This window comes from Alosa sapidissima, chromosome 13, assembly GCF_018492685.1.
Source record: "Alosa sapidissima isolate fAloSap1 chromosome 13, fAloSap1.pri, whole genome shotgun sequence".
Classification (NCBI taxonomy): Eukaryota; Metazoa; Chordata; class Actinopteri; order Clupeiformes; family Clupeidae; genus Alosa; species Alosa sapidissima.
The window spans coordinates 17,727,791-17,745,460 of NC_055969.1; the positions used below are offsets into that span (position 1 = coordinate 17,727,791).

The following is a 17,670-nucleotide window of genomic DNA, read 5'->3' on the forward strand; positions in this document are numbered from 1 at the left end:
AGTTTTAAGGGATGCATTGACACTTACGTGATCAGGACAGACTGATTCTCCCTGTCTGTGGGGCAAAATAGAGATTGACATGAATGATTTATTTTACATAAAATATACAGTATAATGTATCAATATCATTCAGTGTTGGCTTTAAAAACAGAAAGCATACCTTGAAGCATGAACTGAAATGCGTTGTCAGAGACAGAGAAGATGTGGGGAGGGGCCTCCACACGCTTCTTGCCTCTGTAGGCATTCACCACTGCTTGATCGTATACGGGGAGCCACTTGTAGGGGTTCACAGTGACACAAAAAAGTCCAGAGTAGGTCTAGAATGAAGAAATAAAGAAGATTGTTTTTTCAGCTTTTCCTTTTTTTTTTTTTTTATTTGGTGAAAAGTATAATGCTTACGTAGATCATCCATGCTGCATAACGCTCTTTGAGGTTATACAAGACGGAGGCTTCGTTGAGGTGGGTCATCATGGCCATGTCCTCAATTTTGTCGTATTTGGGAGGATTTAAGGGGAAGACTTCATCTTCCTTCACTGTCCTTTCCTAAAACCAATGTATTAAACAGCTTTAACAAAGAGATGTATTCAAGAAACTTTCTGTTATAATGTCATTTTAGAACAATTTTAACTTCCTTGCTAAAGTACCTCCTTGGTTTCAAGCGTTTCAACAACAACTTTGCCTCCTTCCCTCTTTTTTATTGTACCCTTGACGTACAAGTCCTCTTTGTCAACCACATAGCAAGCAGTCTTTGCATCAAAGGGCTTGGATTGGGCCTCAATTCTCTCCTTCTCAGGCTTACGAAGGTAAATGGCAGCTGCGCCAAACTGGGCCATTTCACCGTCCCCCATGGTTGCTGGTTACTGCATTAATCATAAACATGAAGAGCAGACAGTTTCGACATAAAAGGCTTTTCATAATCAGACATATACAGACACAGTACTGCAAATAAAGTGTCAAAGGGGCAAAACTTGGAAAACCACAGTTGTTTGCCATACTTCCATATATGGAGCTTATCAATGTACATAGGGTACTCAAACTGTACAAATCTTTAAAAAGTTAAATACAACACAGTCTTTTGATATCTAAATAATATTGGAGCCGATTTATTTACTGTTTTATTGTCCTGAAATGTAATCCCATCATCGTCATTCTGATATACACGTTGAATATACACACACATCCAAAACACATCATGCAAACTACTGAAGTTATTTATTTAAGCAATAAACCCTAAGAGGCTGTAGGTTACACTGATTTTAGAACAGCCAAGATGCCTTGTTAGGCATGACATGCAAGCGGAGTGCCTGAAACCCCCCTTAGCTGTTCTAAAATCAGTGTAACCTATGGATTCGAGTGGCTTATTGCTTAGAGAGATATACATGAGTATCTGTTTTTAGAAGAACATATTAACTGACGATGATAACTTTTCAAATTTCCCCATTACCCTGTTAAAGCTTTTGTATGTAGTAAGATATCAATGAATTATGGTCCAGATCCAGATCAGATCTCCAGGTCATTGATTGGACACAATCTGCTGTAAAGATTGAATATGTTTATATAAACTAGGCCTTGAATGGAGCACCTGTGTTCATACAAATAATTAGTAAATTCCTCCTAAAACATTTTGTTTACTTGAAGGCTTGTTTTAACCTGTTAAATGTTCAGATAAATCAGACGTAGTGCCTTACCTTTTCCTCCCACAACAAGATGAATTTTCCTCAGTTGAGTATCTAAAAACGACAAAATATACAAAGTCAAGTATTTATTATAGAAATAAATGTAATGTAAATACATACATTTCAGCAGTCCATGCTTCGTTCCAAGCTTTAGAGATGAGGAGATGCAGTCTGCCATCACACATTCAGTAATAGGAGGAGCTGCCTCCTGTCGGCCTGTGTCTGTGAAAGCAACCTATGACTTACTGTGCACTTGAACCCCCCCTGGCCTTTTGCAGCCCTCCACAGCCCTCCTTATATTGGCCGTATTCTGTCAACTAAGCAGAGCTCTAATAAGGCAAAGTGTGTTTGATTGATGTGTTTGGATCTATTTAAACATCATCTCAACCTGTCACACACAACAGTAAAAGAGGTTTCTCACCTCAAAGTAAGGGCCATAATTAAAATATGTTCCGTCTTTGTGACTCAACTTGTGAAATGATTTTGTGTGTATGTTAACCAATTCATTTATGGAATATATTAGGATTTAAAACATTGCAAAAACATTTGATATCTGGAGATGCTCATTATGGTAAACTACAGTAAGTGGCTATTTTTAACTGAACAGAAAAAACTGGAATAAGAAGTTAATGGTAGGGGCACATTGAGCAATGTTTTCCATAATGTTTTTTCAACATACTTTAGAACAGTTGGCCTATACTTTGATAGTATTGATACAAATGCAATTGTTATCATACAGTATATTCTAATTAAAGGGTAATGCCATGCCCCATACAGTAAGTCTGTTCACCTATGCAATTTTCCTTTTATGGCCAATTTGTATGGTTTGTAAATATCAACATACTAAATGTTGTTTCCCTTTGATTTATAAGCTCCTTGAAATAAATAAATGTAATTAATATGTCCTTCAGATATTAATATGCTGAATTCTATTTATGCCCACCAAACATTCATGCTTAGACATTTTGTACATTTTAGGGCATCATTCCAAAAGTGAAGTGCACAGCAGTTTTATGACTGGTGTTCAGTGACAGATTTCTTATATGCCCTCTAGATGCCTGGACACACTGCATTACGAAAAGCACAACATAACAGTAAAGAAGCTGAAATTGAAGCTTAAAAGTGGGTATCACAAATCATAAGAAACTATAATTTATTCTGTGTTCTTTCTCAACCTTGTGACACTATATAAATAGTTGTTAATCTTTTCTAGGCTAACCATGTTGGCCTATTAGGGTGTTTTGATGGGTGGCTCTCCAAATATGTGCAACCAGCCTCCAGCTGTATAGTTTAAACACCATGCTGTCATATTTCTTATGCGATTATATTGTGTTCCGTGTAGTTTGAAGGCACCACTGATTGTGTGACGATGTGCCGCCTCAGCAGCACATCACACTTTGATTAGTATTTAATGATTGATTATGGTAAGTTCGATGTCATGAGGTTTGCTTTAGATGTCAGCCAGGTAGGGACGGTGTGCCATTTGCAGATGTTTAGACTTTGCCGGTGTTGGCTGAAGTATTTAGTTAATTGACCATTTAAACGCTGACTTTTCTCTATGAAGGGGTTTGAAAGATTTGAGAGATTTGTGTCTGTTAAATGTTTTGTTCGTCATTTTCATTTTACCTCACATCGGGTGCGACAGTGTCAATAGGAATTATGGAATGTATTTTTGATCATTTTGTCACATTTTAAGTAAAACACTGTGGGCCCTCTTAAACTTGCTGTCTCGGCCTGATTTCTCCTTCACCATTCGGGTACTCTACTACAGATTGTATCAGCTAAAAGCGTCATAAGTAGTACCGACAGGGTGACGATGCAAAACAGCAAAGCATTGTGTGTCTTCCGGTGAGAAAAAATGAGAGACTGTCTGCTTTCACATTTGAATGAAGTTCCAATCCTTGCGTAATGATATGAAAGAAGCACAAACTCCGTTACCATTGACAGCGGTCATTATTTTTTTCAGAGGTCCTTTCCTCGAAAATAATGACCGCTAGAACTTTGGGAAATCCCATTCAAGTCAATCTACTTGCATTGTGAAGAGCCGTGTAATAAACTGACACACATCTTGATAATTGTTTATTCTTCATTAGTGATTAAATTGCTATTTGGCTTTTTCTCTCAAGATCTAATGGTCTAAAACAGTATATACAGGATTTCATTTCAAATGATGGGCAAAGAGCCATTTATGTCACTCATTGAGCAAAGTGTCGTAGCCATCATGAGGCGTTTGTGGCATATTTCATACATGGTGCAATTCAATGTCTTTCACAATAAAATACAAAACAGTAGATAATAAAGAATGTTAGAGAGCATAAAAAAGTATATAAAACCACAAGAATCTATTAAATTAAATGATATGAAGTTTAAAATCAGAATGAAATAAAATGTAACATAAGGCATAAAGGTATTTAAACATTAAAAGAGTAAAAACTAACAGCAGAAGAAATAAAATAGTAATAAGTAAAAATAATTAATAAAGCTTAATTAATAAGCATAAAAGTGAAATATAATAAAATATTAAGTAGTATAAATAAACAAAAGTGAGAAGCATAAATTAGGTAAAAATACATAAAAGTGAGGCAATGTGATGAAGCAAAAAGAATCATAAAACTGTTTGGTTTATGTTGGAGCATTTTTAATGTCTTCTGGAAGTTGATCCCATAGTTTGACGGCATAGCTGCTAAAAGCTGTTTCACCATGTTTTGTTCTAACAGTGGATTTTACAAATAAGCACTTCACCTGCGATCTAAGCGGCCATATAGGACTATAGTTGGATCATATCCTAAATGTAGTCTGGGGCCAACCCATTTTGTGTTTTAAAAACTAGAAGTAGGGCTTTAAAATCAAATCTATAGCTCACAGGAAGACTGATAGACTAATCACAGGGGTGATATTTGCTGTTTGTTTAGTTCTTGTTAGGACTCTGGCTGCACAGTTTTGGATCATCTGGAGCCGGCCAATAGTCTTTTTTGGAATTTCTGTAAAAAGATCATTGTAGTAACCAACTTTGCTAGAAATGAATGCATAATCAAGTTTCTCTACATCATCATTTGACATACATTTTCTCAATTTGGCAATATTTCTTAAATGATAAAATGCTGACTTAGTAATTGCATAGGGTGAGAGGGCTAAGCAGATTTGGGTGTTATCAGAATAGCTGATATCGGATATGCTGCCCTCACTATTAAAAGCTCCAATGAACCTTGTGAGCATTGTTTTTATTTATTTTATTCAAAACATTGACTCAATAAGAGCCAATATCCTTAGTTCTACTCTTGACCCTGCACAATCTCAACCCCCCATTAGCAGCCATCTTCAGCACTTTGTACCAGTTTCTTCCTCTGAGCTGTCTCAGGGAGTCTCATGGATGAATCCCACTCACTGCCCCTCAGATGTCATTTCTTCTCAGCTCTTCAGAGATATCTTTTCCATTATCTATCCTTTCATTTTGGCAATATTGATATAGTGATATATGATATATGTATGTGTGGGATATGTGTATGCACAGTATATTTCTACATCTCTCATATTTAATTGCAAGCTACCTTATTTATATATTTTACTACATCATATTTATTTAATTATAATTGCATTCTTGTAACTGCTGATGGTGTTTTTATGTCTGTTTTTATGGTGGTCCTATGCAATGTAATTTCATTCTACACTGCACTTCCTGAAGTGTTTTTTGGAATTACATTAAACAAAATCTTGAATCTTACATCTAGTAAACAGCTCACTAGCCACTGGTGTTGTCCCATCCACTTTCAAGCATGCAACTGTGCAACCTCTCCTTAAAAAGCCTTCCCTTGACTCAAGCAACTTGGAAAATTAGACCTATCTCAAAATGGCTTTTTAGAGAAAGTGATTTTCTAGCAGCTCACAGCATATTTAAACAGTTTTAATTCATTAGATAAATTCCAATCTAGTTTTACAGCTATCCACAGCAGTGAGTGTGCCTAATGAAAGTGTACAATGAAATTCTGCTCTGCATTGACTCTGGTTCCTGCTCCATTTTAGTTTTAGACTCCATTTTAGATCTTAGTGCTGCATTTGACACCATTGACCATGACATCCTGCTGTACAGGCTCAAACATAGAGTTGGTCTGTTACAAGATGTTACAAAATAAGCAAATTCTAACTGACATTAAAAACAATGAACTCATATACAGAATAATGAAGATACATTTATTACGTAGTAGTTACAAAATAGCCACAGTAATCAGGATATTAATCCAGCTGAGTGACAAGGCAGAAGATTTCACAGGATTTACTCTGCAGCCTCCTTGCCCTAAGACAGAGAAATTGAGAAATTTAATGTAATTGAATAGTGACATATGATGACTTACAACACATTGAAATATGGTAAATTTGATTTACCTTTCCAGAATCACGGCTCTTTGCTCTCAACTTGTTGACCTGGGATTCAGCAATGTCAGCACGCTCCTCAGCCTCCTCTAGCTCATGCTGAACCTTCCTGAACTTGGACAGGTAACCGTTGGCTTGCTCCTCCTAATAATAAGCAAATATGTTTGATGAGTTGCACAGAGGCTTAAGTATTTTTCTATTAATATGAAAGGCAAGACATTTGGCCATAAAGGCAATATAAGAGACTGCTTACAGCTTCCTCAGCCTGCCTCTTGTAGGCTTTGACCTTCAGCTGCAACTTGTCAACCAGGTCTTGCAGTCTGGTGACATTCTTCTTGTCCTCCTCAGTCTGAAAAGAAAACCAATCTGTCAATTGTTGTACTCCTCAAGTTAAATGTATTTCAATAGTGGTTAAATAAAGTTTGTACCTGGTAGGTGAGTTCCTTCACCCTCCTCTCGTATTTGCGGACTCCCTTGACAGCATCAACACCACGTCGTTGTTCATTCTCAACCTCAGCTTCCAGCTCACGAACCTTTACATGAACAACATTTTCATTTCAGACTCGGTCTTCATTTTATTCATTACATTCTGAACAATTTTCATCTTACCCAAGTTTAGCCACTCACCCTGGACTCCAGTTTCTGGAGTTGTTTCTTGCCACCCTTCATGGCCAGATTCTCAGCCTCATCCAGGCGGTGCTGCAGATCCTTCACAGTGACCTCCAGGTTCTTCTTCATCCTCTCCAGATGAGAACTGGTGTCCTGCTCCTTCTTCAGCTCCTCTGCCATCATGGCAGCCTAGATGACGGCATGATTGTTTATGGAAGGTAGCATGAAAACATATCCTTAAAGTTCACATGTTTAATACGCTATGTATGAATTAAGAAAAAGATAGCACTACTTACATCAGTGATGGCTTTCTTGGCCTTGTCCTCAGCATTTCTAGCCTCCTGGACGATGTCATCAACCTCACTTTGGACCTGAACCAGGTCAGCCTCAAGCTTCTTCTTGGTGTTAATCAGACTTGTGTTCTAATATTCAGAAATAATTTGTTAAATGTTAAATGAGTAAAAATCCTTTGAAAATACTGTGGAAACAATGGAAAGAATTATTTTATGCGAGGTAAAAAACTATATGTCCACCTGAGAGTGCAGGAGGCCAACACGCTCACTGGCATCAACCAGCTCCTGTTCAGCCACTTTGCGGCCTCTCTCTGTCTGCTCCAGGGCAGCTCTGAGCTCCTCAATCTCAGCCACCATCAGGGTGTTCCTGCGCTCCACCATGGCAACCTGCTCCTTCCCGTCTTCTTGTCCTCTGACAGCATCATCAAGGTGCAGTTGGGCATCCTAACAGAAAAACATGGATTGACAAAAGAGACGTCATGCTACCAATAGACAGTTTGGATATTTTATGGACATACTTGTCAAATAAATAGTTATGGTGGTTAGATGAGATCACATAGAACCCTTGTACTACTTCATTCTATAACTGACCTTGAGTTGACCCTGCACATTTCTTAGTTGTTTCTGGGACTCAGAAGCCTGGCGGTTAGCATGGCTCAGCTGAATTTCCATCTCATTGAGGTCTCCCTCCATCTTCTTCTTGATTCTTAGGGCATCATTCCTGCTCCTGACCTCAGAGTCCAGAGTGCTCTGCATGGAATCAATCACCCTCTGGCTGTTCCTCTTGATCTGCTCCATCTCCTCATCCTTTTCTGCAAGTTTCCTGTCAACCTCACCCTTGATCTGGTTGAGTTCAAGTTGGACACGAAGAATCTTGGACTCCTCATGCTCGAGAGTTCCCTAAACAAAGAAAATTAAGAATTTTAAAATATAACATCATCATTTTAGTTTTTCACTGTGTAGAAAAGCCCGCCTGAATTTCTACCTCAGCCTCCTCCAAGGCTGTCTGGATCTCAGACTTTTCAGTCTCAACTGACTTCTTGGCCTTCTCCAGCTCATGAATGCTCTTTCCAGTCTCACCAAGCTGCTCAGTCAGGTCCGAGATCTCCTCTGCGAACATGAATATTCCAGGATATTATAGTAAACAATATTATCTGGATGTTTTAAAAATACAATATTTAAATATTTTTGATTGGGATATGGATTGGGTTGATTTGACTCACGTTGCAAATTCTTGTTCTCCCTCTTCAGGGTCTCCAGGTGGTCAAGAGACTCCTCATAGGAGTTCTTCATCTTGAACAGCTCAGTGCTGAGAGTACGAGCCTCTTTCTGGGCACCCTCCAACTCTGCCTGACCCTCCTCGTACTTTTGCTTCCATTCTGCCAGGACCTTTTAGAAACAGTTTTTGCTGTGAAGATTATACTTACTACGCTTTTACCTACATTCCACATTTGAATGGTGTTGGAGATAATACCTTGTCAAAGTTTCTTTGCTTCTTGTCAAGGTTGGCAGCTAGACCATTGGCTCTCTCTACATCAATCATGAGATCCTCAACCTCGCCCTGGAGTCTCTGCTTGGTCTTATCCAGAGAGGCACACTTGGAGTTGACAGCCTCGATTTGCTCCTCAGCCTCCTGCAGACGCTGGGCAAGCTTTTTTCTGGAAATACAAACAGATTAATGTCAGAGGGGCATGATGGATTTTCCTCAAGAAAATTCAAGGTTTTAATTAACATCCAAATTCACTTTGTTGCATCTTTAACACATACTTGGATTCCTCAAGCTCCTCAGTACGTTGGATGGCATCAGTTTCATACTTGGTCCTCCACTGAGCAACCTCGCTATTGGCCTTGGACATGCCACGCTGCAGTTCAGCTTTAGCCTCCTGCTCTTCCTCAAACTGCTCCCTCAGGAGGTCGCAGTCATGGCGTGCAGACTGAACAGCATGGGCCAGGGCATTCTTGGCCTGTTTGTTACCAAGTACGGATGTTTATAAAACCTTTCAAATAAAGTGATCCACATACTGCCATTGTTTGTTATTTCATGCACAGGTATCAGTACCTTGACTTCCTCTTCATTCAGTCTCTTCAGCTCCTCAATTTGCTGAGTGAAGGCCTGTTTGCTTCTGGTCAGCTGAGACACAAGAGCATCTTTCTCCTCAACCTGGCGGCCAAGCTCACCATTTTCAGTTTGAAGTCTTGCTCTCTGTGCACTGAGGTCATTGACCTGACGGGCAGCCTCATCACTCTTGGCCTTGGTTTCACTGAGTTGGTCCTCAAGGGTGCGACACATCTTCTCCAGATTTCCCTGTTTATGAAAATGCCCATTAGCAGCAAAAACTTTATTGAAAGTTGGTTTGTTTAAAAGATAACATGAGGGTAAACATATAATTAACCTTAGCTTTAGCAACAGCTTCCATGTTGCTGGCGAGATCATCAATTTCCATCTTGTATTCACTCTTTTCCTTCTCAAGCTTCTGCTTGACACGTTGGAGGTTGTCAATCTGCTCTCCCAGCTCAGACACGCTGTCGGCCTGCTTCTTACGGAGAGCTGCAGCAGTGGCTTCGTGCTGAAGGGTGGACTCTTCAAGGTCACGACGCAGCTTCTGGAACTCAGCCTCACGCTTCTTGTTCATCTCAATTTGAGCAGCAGTGGCACCACCAGCCTCCTCAAGCCTTTCACTGATTTCCTCAAGTTCCCTGGAGAGATCAGCTCTCTGCTTCTCAACCTTGGCACGAGCTGCACGCTCAGCCTCAATCTCTTCCTCCAGTTCCTCAATGCGGGCCTATAGGTAACAAGAATATTGGTAAGACAGAAAATTGCAAAAAAGCTCAGATTTTGATTCGCTAGAGAATAATTAAACCTGAAGCTCCTTGATCTTCTTCTGTAGCTGAGCACCCAGTGATTGTTCATCCTCAATCTTGCTAAGAAGTTGGCTTGTTTCAAAGTCCTTCCTATGTCACAGTAAAGTAAAATAAATGTTAGTAAACGCTTACAAAAAAGTGTTTAGTCGTATTTAGATTAAAATTTTGCATAAATAGTGTTGCTCAGTGGAATCATGCATTACTTCTTCAGCTTCTCCTCAGACTGTTGCTTGTCATTCTCCAGATCCATTATGTTCTCCTGGGCCAGCTTCAGATCACCCTCAAGCTTTCTTTTGGCTCTCTCAAGGTCCATACGGAGCTTCTTTTCTTGCTCCAGGGAACCCTCAAGCTGCCAATTTGAAGTTTGAGGTGAGCATGTGGGAAAATGTATCAAATGTAGATTTTTGTAAACTCCTGTTGGTTAAGAACTTACATCATCCACTTGCTGTTCAAGCTTAGTCTTGGATTTGGTCAGAGTGTTGACTTTGTCTTCCTCTGCCTGAAGATCATCAAGAGTCTGCTGATGGGCCTCTTGTAGGGCTTTCTTCTCCTTTGTTAGCTTAGCAATGGACTCATCCTGGGAGGCCATCTCTTCAGTTAGGTTCTTGACCTGCACACAGATAGTTTAAATTGGTAAACAGTGTAACTATGATATTGTATTTACAACACACTTGATCTGCCCTTTAAAAATCCAAACCTTGTTCTCGGTGGCATGTTTCTCCTTCTCCACTTTGGCCAAAGTCAGCTCCAGATCATCAATGTCCTTCTTGAGCTCAGAGCACTCATCTTCCAGTTTCCTCTTTTTGGCAGTCAGCTCAGCATTGATTTCCTCTTCATCCTCCAGTCTCTCGGTTGTCTCTTTAAGCTTGGCCTCGAGCTGGATCTTACTTTTGATAAGACCCTCACACCTCTCCTCAGCATCATTGAGACCCTCATTTCCCTATTGTAAATATAAGATGGAGGCATGACAATATATAATTTGTATTGAAAACACAATGCTGAGACTGGGTAGTTGTATGATTGTGAATATTGAAATGGTACAGTATACACTTACAGAGGCCACTTGCAGTGCCAGGTCATTCCTCTCTTGCACCAGAGCCACCATCTTCTCCTCAAGCTCCTTCTTCTTGGCCTCAACCTTTGCATGGACATCTTTGAGTTTCTCATAGTTCTCCTTCAGGTTGGCCAGCTCCTTTTCAGTTTCAGCACTCTTCAGTAGGGGCTTAATCTTGTAGTAAACCTTCATCCATGGCCAGGTCTTGACATTCATGAATGAGCGTATATTGTACTGGATGGTGTAGATAGCCTCCCTATACAAGAAAGGTGGTGAATTTTATCTTTAAACCTTCTATATTAAACTATGATTACATGAAATGGATAGCAAGTGAAATATGACTATACAAGTGATACAATTCAAACTACAGAAATCTTTAAGACTTCTGAGCTCTAAAATAAAATAATAAAACAATTACCTCCTTTCCATCATCTTGACAAACTCCCTCCTCATCAGGTATGCACGGCAGAGAGCCTGAGTCATTGTGACCAGGGTAGCCAGTTTCTCATCTCGCATCTCCTCAAGGGTACCCAGCAGGCCAGCTTTGAAGAACACCTGAGAGATAAAGGAAAATATCAGCATGAATTTGACACAGAAAAAGCTTAGCTCTTGTTTGTACTTGTGACAAGCAGATAATAGATTGCATGAGACTTGTCTACCTTTGTGTGTCCAAACATGTACTGGGTGTGGTCAACATCAATGGATCCCAAGAGCTTCTCAGCAGCCTTCTTGTTATCAATGAATTGACCATCAGGGATCACACTGGCATTCAGCACTTTGTATCTGGACAGAATAAATACATGTACATATATATTATTACTTTTTTCCTCTCTAAATGCAGTATTGAATATATGTAATACTTCATTGGCTTTCTCAGTTCACCTCTGCTTGAAGTCACCATAGAGGATTCTGCTTGGGAAACCCTTTCTGCAGATTCTGATACCCTCCAGCACACCATTGCACCTGAGCTGGTGGATGACCAGGAAGTTCTGCATCAGACCTGTTATTATAGAGAGATGTGTATTTTTCAAGGAGTTAGAGCAATGACATGTATAATATGATGACCAGGAAGTTCTGCATATAACCTGTCAAATACATGTCATGAGATTTTCTATTCTCAATTTATTTCATGAATAATGCATACATCTTTATTGACTACCAAAGGCCTTTTACCTGGTTTCTTAATTTCATTTGGAATCAGACAACGCACAAAGTGAGGATGGGTGCTCCTCAAGTTGGTCATCAGTTTGCCCAAGTTCTCCTGTTGAGATAAGAATGCAATGAAAACATCCTCTCACCTCTCATTTAGATGATTTATTTGTTGTTATTGGTTTAATATACATACCCTGAACTGTGATGACACTGTCTGCATGGAGCCACCCTTCTTCTTCTTCTTACCACCACCACCAGACTCTGTTGACATACACATTATTCAATAATGGAGGTATACATATATATAAATTAAATGGGATATTTTTGCATTAGCTTTTAGACTTGTATAGTGTTTTGTTGTTACCCTCAACAACAGGTGGGTACAAGACAGGCAGGAGTTTTACTCCCGACTTCTGGTACAACTGCACAACAGAATCGTTCAGTGGATCCTTGTTCTTGTCCAGCCATCCACCAACATTGTAGTCCACAGTGCCGGCATAGTGCACCAGGGAGAAGTGGGCCTCAGCCTTGCCTTTAGCAGGCTTGGGCTTCTCAAAGGCCTTAGTCTTGCCAAGATGCTGATCATACAGCTTGTTCTTGAAAGTGGTGTCAGAGGCCTTGGGGAACATGCACTCCTCTTCAAGGATGGCAAAGATACCCATAGGCTGTGAAAAATATTTGTGGTTTTAAAAGAAGTCATTATGTTATAAAATGAATCTAGTACTTCACAATTTAAACAAATTAATTAAAACAAACCTTTTCTATAAGCTCAATGCAAGCGGCCAAATCCATGCCGAAGTCAATAAACTCCCAAACAATTCCCTCTTTCTTGTACTCCTCTTGCTCCAGAACGAACATGTGGTGGTTGAAGAACTGTTGTAATTTCTCATTGGTGAAGTTGATACACAGCTGCTCCATGCTGTTGAACTGTGATTGAAAAAAAATGGAATATGAATGTCCCCAACTAAAATTATATTACATTGTTCTTTGAGTGAAAAAAATGTGTTAAATTATCCTCACATCGAAAATCTCAAAGCCAGCAATATCCAGCACACCGATAAAGAACTGCCTTGGCTGTTTAGTGTCCAACATCTGGTTGATACGGATGACCATCCACAAGAACATCCTCTCATAGATGGACTTGGACAAGGCCGACACTGCGTTATTGACCTGAAATAGAATATCAAAGCAATGGTCATGCTATATTCAAACCAAAAAGTAAAATGCTTATAAGATAAAAGCAGATCATTTCATGGGATCTGAAATCTAAAATAGTACCTGTGGTACAGTCTGACCCTTGGTGACAAACTCATTTCCGACTTTCACTCTTGGGTAGCACAGAGCCTTCAGCATGTCAGCAGAGTTCAGGCCCAGGAGGTAAGCGACTTTGTCAGCATCTAAAAACAGGGCAACAGTCTAGCATTTATTGAAATGTATAGCGATCAAAACTTTTGCATACTCCACACTCCAAACTAATTTGGGACAGCATATGAAACAAGTTTGTCCACATAAATCTCCTCTCCCTAAATCAAAAAGTTTGGCCAAGATAGTGTAGGTTAAAACACTATAAATAAATAACAAAAACATGAAGTTATCAGTGACCATCGTTTTGTACATTATTTTATTATCTGCCATTGCCAGTTTGTGTCTGCTTAAACTTTAACTTAACATAATAAAATGTTCTCAATGAAAAAGACTACCTTGTAGTTATTACTAGAACTGACTGATTCAGTAGTGCCGTAACCTACCCTCAGTGCCATCAGGCTCAGCCTGCTCTTCACGCTGCTTCTGCTTGAATTTCATGTTGCCATGATGGAGCACAGCACCAGTCAGCTTGTAAATGGTGACTTTCTCCTCATTACTGAAACCCAGGATGTCAATGGCATCCTGTAATGATAAAGTATTTGATTATTTTAAAGCTTTCTTTAAGAAATTGAAGGGGGGAAAACCCATTATTGGAAGACTTACATCTGTGGCATCCAACTCCTCTTTGTCATCAATGCTGGCCACAGCGATCTGACCCTGACTGCACATTGGGAAGTCATAGGGGTTGGCAGTGATGAGGGACATTTCTGTCAAGATTAAAAAAATATTTTACAAATTCAGAATTATATGTATTGATTTTTGAACGTTGTGAATACTGTATTTTAACCTTACCTATAATTTCAGGCTTGTGGTTGGTCATCATCTGGAAGAAGATGTGGTAGCCTCTCTCATCAGGAAGCTGGAATGTCACTCTAGACTTCTCCAACAGGTCTTTTTACACGGGGAAGGATGTATTTTAATTTGATACATTTAAGGCAATAAAAGAGCATTTCAACTAGGAACATATATACTTACAAGTCTCAATATCAGCACTAGCCAGTTTTCCAGAAGTGCCAAAGTGAATTCTGATGAATTTACCCTGTTTGAGATTACATTTTGTAATTATTACATGTATTCATTTAGCTTATGCTTTTAATCAAAGCTGGTTAGATATGAGGAAACGTATTCAATAAATATTCAAATATTCAGTAATAGACCTAAGAGTAACAATAAATGCTGCCTCTACTAATTCAAAAAGTAAAAGATGATAGTAGAAGTCTAAGTAGAAATCGGAGGATGTTTTTTAAAAGAGATATGAGATACTAATAGATATAAAACGAAGTATGTGATCAGTTTGAGTTAAAAGAAAAACCCAAAGAAGAAGTAAAAACAAAAAAAAATCTTGTGAGAGATTAGATGTGAAACTAAACTTACAAAACGTGAAGAGTTGTCATTCCTCACAGTCTTGGCATTACCATAAGCTTCCAGCAGTGGGTTGGCGGCAATGATCTGGTCTTCAAGAGAGCCCTGCATGTCAATAGATATATTGTTACTTAAGTTCATGTCTGTGTTGCTATGTGATAATTAGCCTATAAATATGCAAGGGGTCCTATACCTTAATTTTTCCACTGCTGGCTGGTGGCTCTGACTTCTTGCCACCAGCCACTGCAATTGTTGCAAAGTACTGGATGACACGCTTGGTGTTTACAGTCTTTCCAGCACCAGATTCTCCGCTGTATTAAACAGAATATATTTCAAATTTCTATATCACAATTACAAAGTGTACCAGTAGAGTACATAGAAGATGATGCAAAGGTTTAGCCCTAAGGGATGCACTGACACCTACGTGATCAGGACAGACTGATTCTCCCTGTCTGTGGGGCAAAATAGAGATTTAGATTTACATGAATGGTTTATATTACATAAATGAATCAAATATACAGTATAAGGTATCAATATCATTCAGTGTTGGCTTTAAAACAGAAAGCATACCTTGAAGCATGAACTGAAATGCGTTGTCAGAGACAGAGAAGATGTGGGGTGGGGCCTCCACACGCTTCTTGCCTCTGTAGGCATTCACCACTGCTTGATCGTATACGGGGAGCCACTTGTAGGGGTTCACAGTGACACAGAAAAGTCCTGAGTAGGTCTAGAATGAAGAAATAAAGAAGATTGTTGATTCAGCTTTTCATTTTTTATTTTATTTTTTTAATTTGGTGAAAAGTGTAATGCTTACGTAGATCATCCATGCTGCATAACGCTCTTTGAGGTTATACAAGACGGAGGCTTCATTGAGGTGGGTCATCATGGCCATGTCCTCAATTTTGTCGTATTTGGGAGGATTTAAGGGGAAGACTTCGTCTTCCTTCACTGTCCTTTCCTAAAACCAATGTAGAAAACAGCTTTAACAAAGAGATGTATTCAAGAAGCTTTCTGTGATAATGTAATTTTATCATCAGAACAATTTTAACTTCCTTGCTAAAGTACCTCCTTGGTTTCAAGCGTTTCAACAACGACTTTGCCTCCTTCCCTCTTTTTAATTGTACCCTTGACGTACAAGTCCTCTTTGTCAACCACATAGCAAGCAGTCTTTGCATCAAAGGGCTTGGATTGGGCCTCAATTCTCTCCTTCTCAGGCTTACGAAGGTAAATGGCAGCTGGGCCAAATTGGGCCATTTCACCGTCCCCCATGGTTGCTGGTTACTGCATTAATCAGAAACATGAAGAGCAGACAGTTTCAACATAAGGCAACATGAAGGCTTTTCATAATCAGACATTTACAGACACAGTACTGCAAATACAGTGTCATCGTCATTAAGGGGCAAAACATGGAAAACCACATTTGTTTGCCAGACCTCCATATATGGAGCTTATCAATGTACATAGGGTAGGCTACTTAAACTGTACAAATCTGTTGTATGTTTGGCTGAATCACGTTCGATGCCGTTGTAATGACCAGCACAATCATAATTAAGGACCAGAACTATCCATTTTTAGAAGAACATATTAATTGACGATGATAGAACTTTTCCAAATTTTCCTTGCTTTTTATGTAGTAAGATATCAATGAATTATGGTGTAGGGTAGGGATGTTTAAACATAAGATTCCATTCTCCAGATGTCCAGGTAATTGATGGTGTAGGGATATTGGACACAATCTGTTGTAAAGATTGAATATGTTTATATAAATTAGGCCTTGAATGGAGTTACACCTGTGTCATAGTTCATATAAATAATCAGTAAATTCTTCCTAAAACATTAGTTTACTTGAAGGCTTGTTTTAATCGTTTAAATGTTCAGATAAATCAGATGTAGTGCCTTACCTTTTCCTCCCACGACAAGATGAATTTTCCTCAGTTGAGTATCTAAAAACGACAAAAAATACAAAGTCAAGTATTTATTATAGAAATATGTAATCTAAATACATACATTTGAGCAGTCCATGCTTCGTTCCATGCTTTAGAGATGAGGAGATGCAGTCTGCCATCACACATTCTGTAATAGGAGGAGCTGCCTCCTGTCTGCCTGTGTCTTTGAAAGCAAGGACTTACTGTGCACTTCAACCCCCCCTGGCCTTTTGCAGCCCTCCACAGCCCTCCTTATATTGGCCGTATTCTGTCAACTAAGCAGAGCTCTAATAAGGCAAAGTGTGTTTGATTGATGTGTTTGGATCTATTTAAACATCATCTCAAGCTGTCACACACAACAGTAAAAGAGGTTTCTCATCTCAAAGTTAGGGCCATAATTAAAATATGTTCCATCTTTGTGGCTCAATTTGTGAAATAATTTTGTGTGTATTTTCACCAATTCATTAATGAAATATATTAGGATTTAAAAAGTTGCAAAAACATTTGATATCTGGAGATGCTCATTATGGTAAACTATGTGGCTATTTTTGACTGCAGAAAAAACTGAAATAAAAAATTAATAGTAGGGGCACATCGAGCAATGTTGTCCATAAATATGTTTTCTCTATCAACATACAGTACTATAGAACAGTTGGCCTGTACTTTGATAGTAGTGTGATACAAATGCAAATGTTATCATATATCCTAATTAAAGGGTAAAGTCTGTTCACCTATGCAATTTTCCTTTTATGACCAAGGACAGATGCTAATGTGCTGTACTCTATTTATGCCCACCACACATTCATGCATATAATTGGCATGTGTCACAAGTATTTTGGCACTGGTAGAACTAGTAAATTTTAGGGCAGCATTCCAAAAGTGAAGTGCACATCTTTTTTATGACTGGTGTTCAGTGACAGATTTCTTATGCCTTCTTGATGCCTGGACACACTGCATTACCAAAAGTACAACATAGACATCACAGTAAAGAAACTGAAGCTTAA

General features: G+C 39.0%; 2 protein-coding genes across 2 annotated transcripts in view; both read right to left on the reverse strand.

Annotated features, from left to right (window-relative positions):
- The window catches only part of LOC121680848 (myosin heavy chain, fast skeletal muscle-like), a 121,908-nt gene extending 119,968 nt beyond the window's left edge, over nt 1-1,940 (reverse strand). The window contains exons 1-2 of the mRNA XM_042060396.1: nt 1,923-1,940; nt 1,689-1,730 (exon numbers count right to left, since the gene is read on the reverse strand). The gene's annotated coding sequence lies outside the window, so the exon portion shown is untranslated. The remainder of the gene's footprint in view (nt 1-1,688; nt 1,731-1,922) is intronic.
- Nucleotides 1-16,912, reverse strand: part of LOC121680526 — a 28,270-nt gene extending 11,358 nt beyond the window's left edge. The window contains exons 1-44 of the mRNA XM_042059929.1: nt 16,871-16,912; nt 16,643-16,684; nt 15,807-16,022; nt 15,556-15,699; nt 15,312-15,468; nt 15,166-15,193; nt 14,935-15,052; nt 14,754-14,846; nt 14,355-14,418; nt 14,172-14,270; nt 13,983-14,086; nt 13,763-13,901; nt 13,293-13,411; nt 13,035-13,184; nt 12,771-12,941; nt 12,379-12,679; nt 12,208-12,275; nt 12,036-12,123; nt 11,745-11,862; nt 11,522-11,645; nt 11,281-11,417; nt 10,863-11,118; nt 10,506-10,748; nt 10,242-10,418; nt 10,012-10,157; nt 9,808-9,898; nt 9,340-9,729; nt 9,006-9,251; nt 8,714-8,910; nt 8,421-8,604; nt 8,170-8,335; nt 7,932-8,056; nt 7,538-7,846; nt 7,187-7,390; nt 6,950-7,075; nt 6,672-6,842; nt 6,473-6,577; nt 6,298-6,393; nt 6,057-6,188; nt 5,951-5,967; nt 645-858; nt 400-543; nt 161-317; nt 28-55 (exon numbers count right to left, since the gene is read on the reverse strand). Of these exons, the coding sequence (XP_041915863.1) occupies nt 28-55; nt 161-317; nt 400-543; nt 645-858; nt 5,951-5,967; nt 6,057-6,188; nt 6,298-6,393; nt 6,473-6,577; nt 6,672-6,842; nt 6,950-7,075; nt 7,187-7,390; nt 7,538-7,846; nt 7,932-8,056; nt 8,170-8,335; nt 8,421-8,604; nt 8,714-8,910; nt 9,006-9,251; nt 9,340-9,729; nt 9,808-9,898; nt 10,012-10,157; nt 10,242-10,418; nt 10,506-10,748; nt 10,863-11,118; nt 11,281-11,417; nt 11,522-11,645; nt 11,745-11,862; nt 12,036-12,123; nt 12,208-12,275; nt 12,379-12,679; nt 12,771-12,941; nt 13,035-13,184; nt 13,293-13,411; nt 13,763-13,901; nt 13,983-14,086; nt 14,172-14,270; nt 14,355-14,418; nt 14,754-14,846; nt 14,935-15,052; nt 15,166-15,193; nt 15,312-15,468; nt 15,556-15,699; nt 15,807-16,010 (6,350 nt within the window). The 5' untranslated portion in view covers nt 16,011-16,022; nt 16,643-16,684; nt 16,871-16,912. The remainder of the gene's footprint in view (nt 1-27; nt 56-160; nt 318-399; nt 544-644; nt 859-5,950; nt 5,968-6,056; nt 6,189-6,297; nt 6,394-6,472; nt 6,578-6,671; nt 6,843-6,949; nt 7,076-7,186; nt 7,391-7,537; nt 7,847-7,931; nt 8,057-8,169; nt 8,336-8,420; nt 8,605-8,713; nt 8,911-9,005; nt 9,252-9,339; nt 9,730-9,807; nt 9,899-10,011; nt 10,158-10,241; nt 10,419-10,505; nt 10,749-10,862; nt 11,119-11,280; nt 11,418-11,521; nt 11,646-11,744; nt 11,863-12,035; nt 12,124-12,207; nt 12,276-12,378; nt 12,680-12,770; nt 12,942-13,034; nt 13,185-13,292; nt 13,412-13,762; nt 13,902-13,982; nt 14,087-14,171; nt 14,271-14,354; nt 14,419-14,753; nt 14,847-14,934; nt 15,053-15,165; nt 15,194-15,311; nt 15,469-15,555; nt 15,700-15,806; nt 16,023-16,642; nt 16,685-16,870) is intronic.
- Nucleotides 16,913-17,670: the final 758 nt, after the last annotated feature.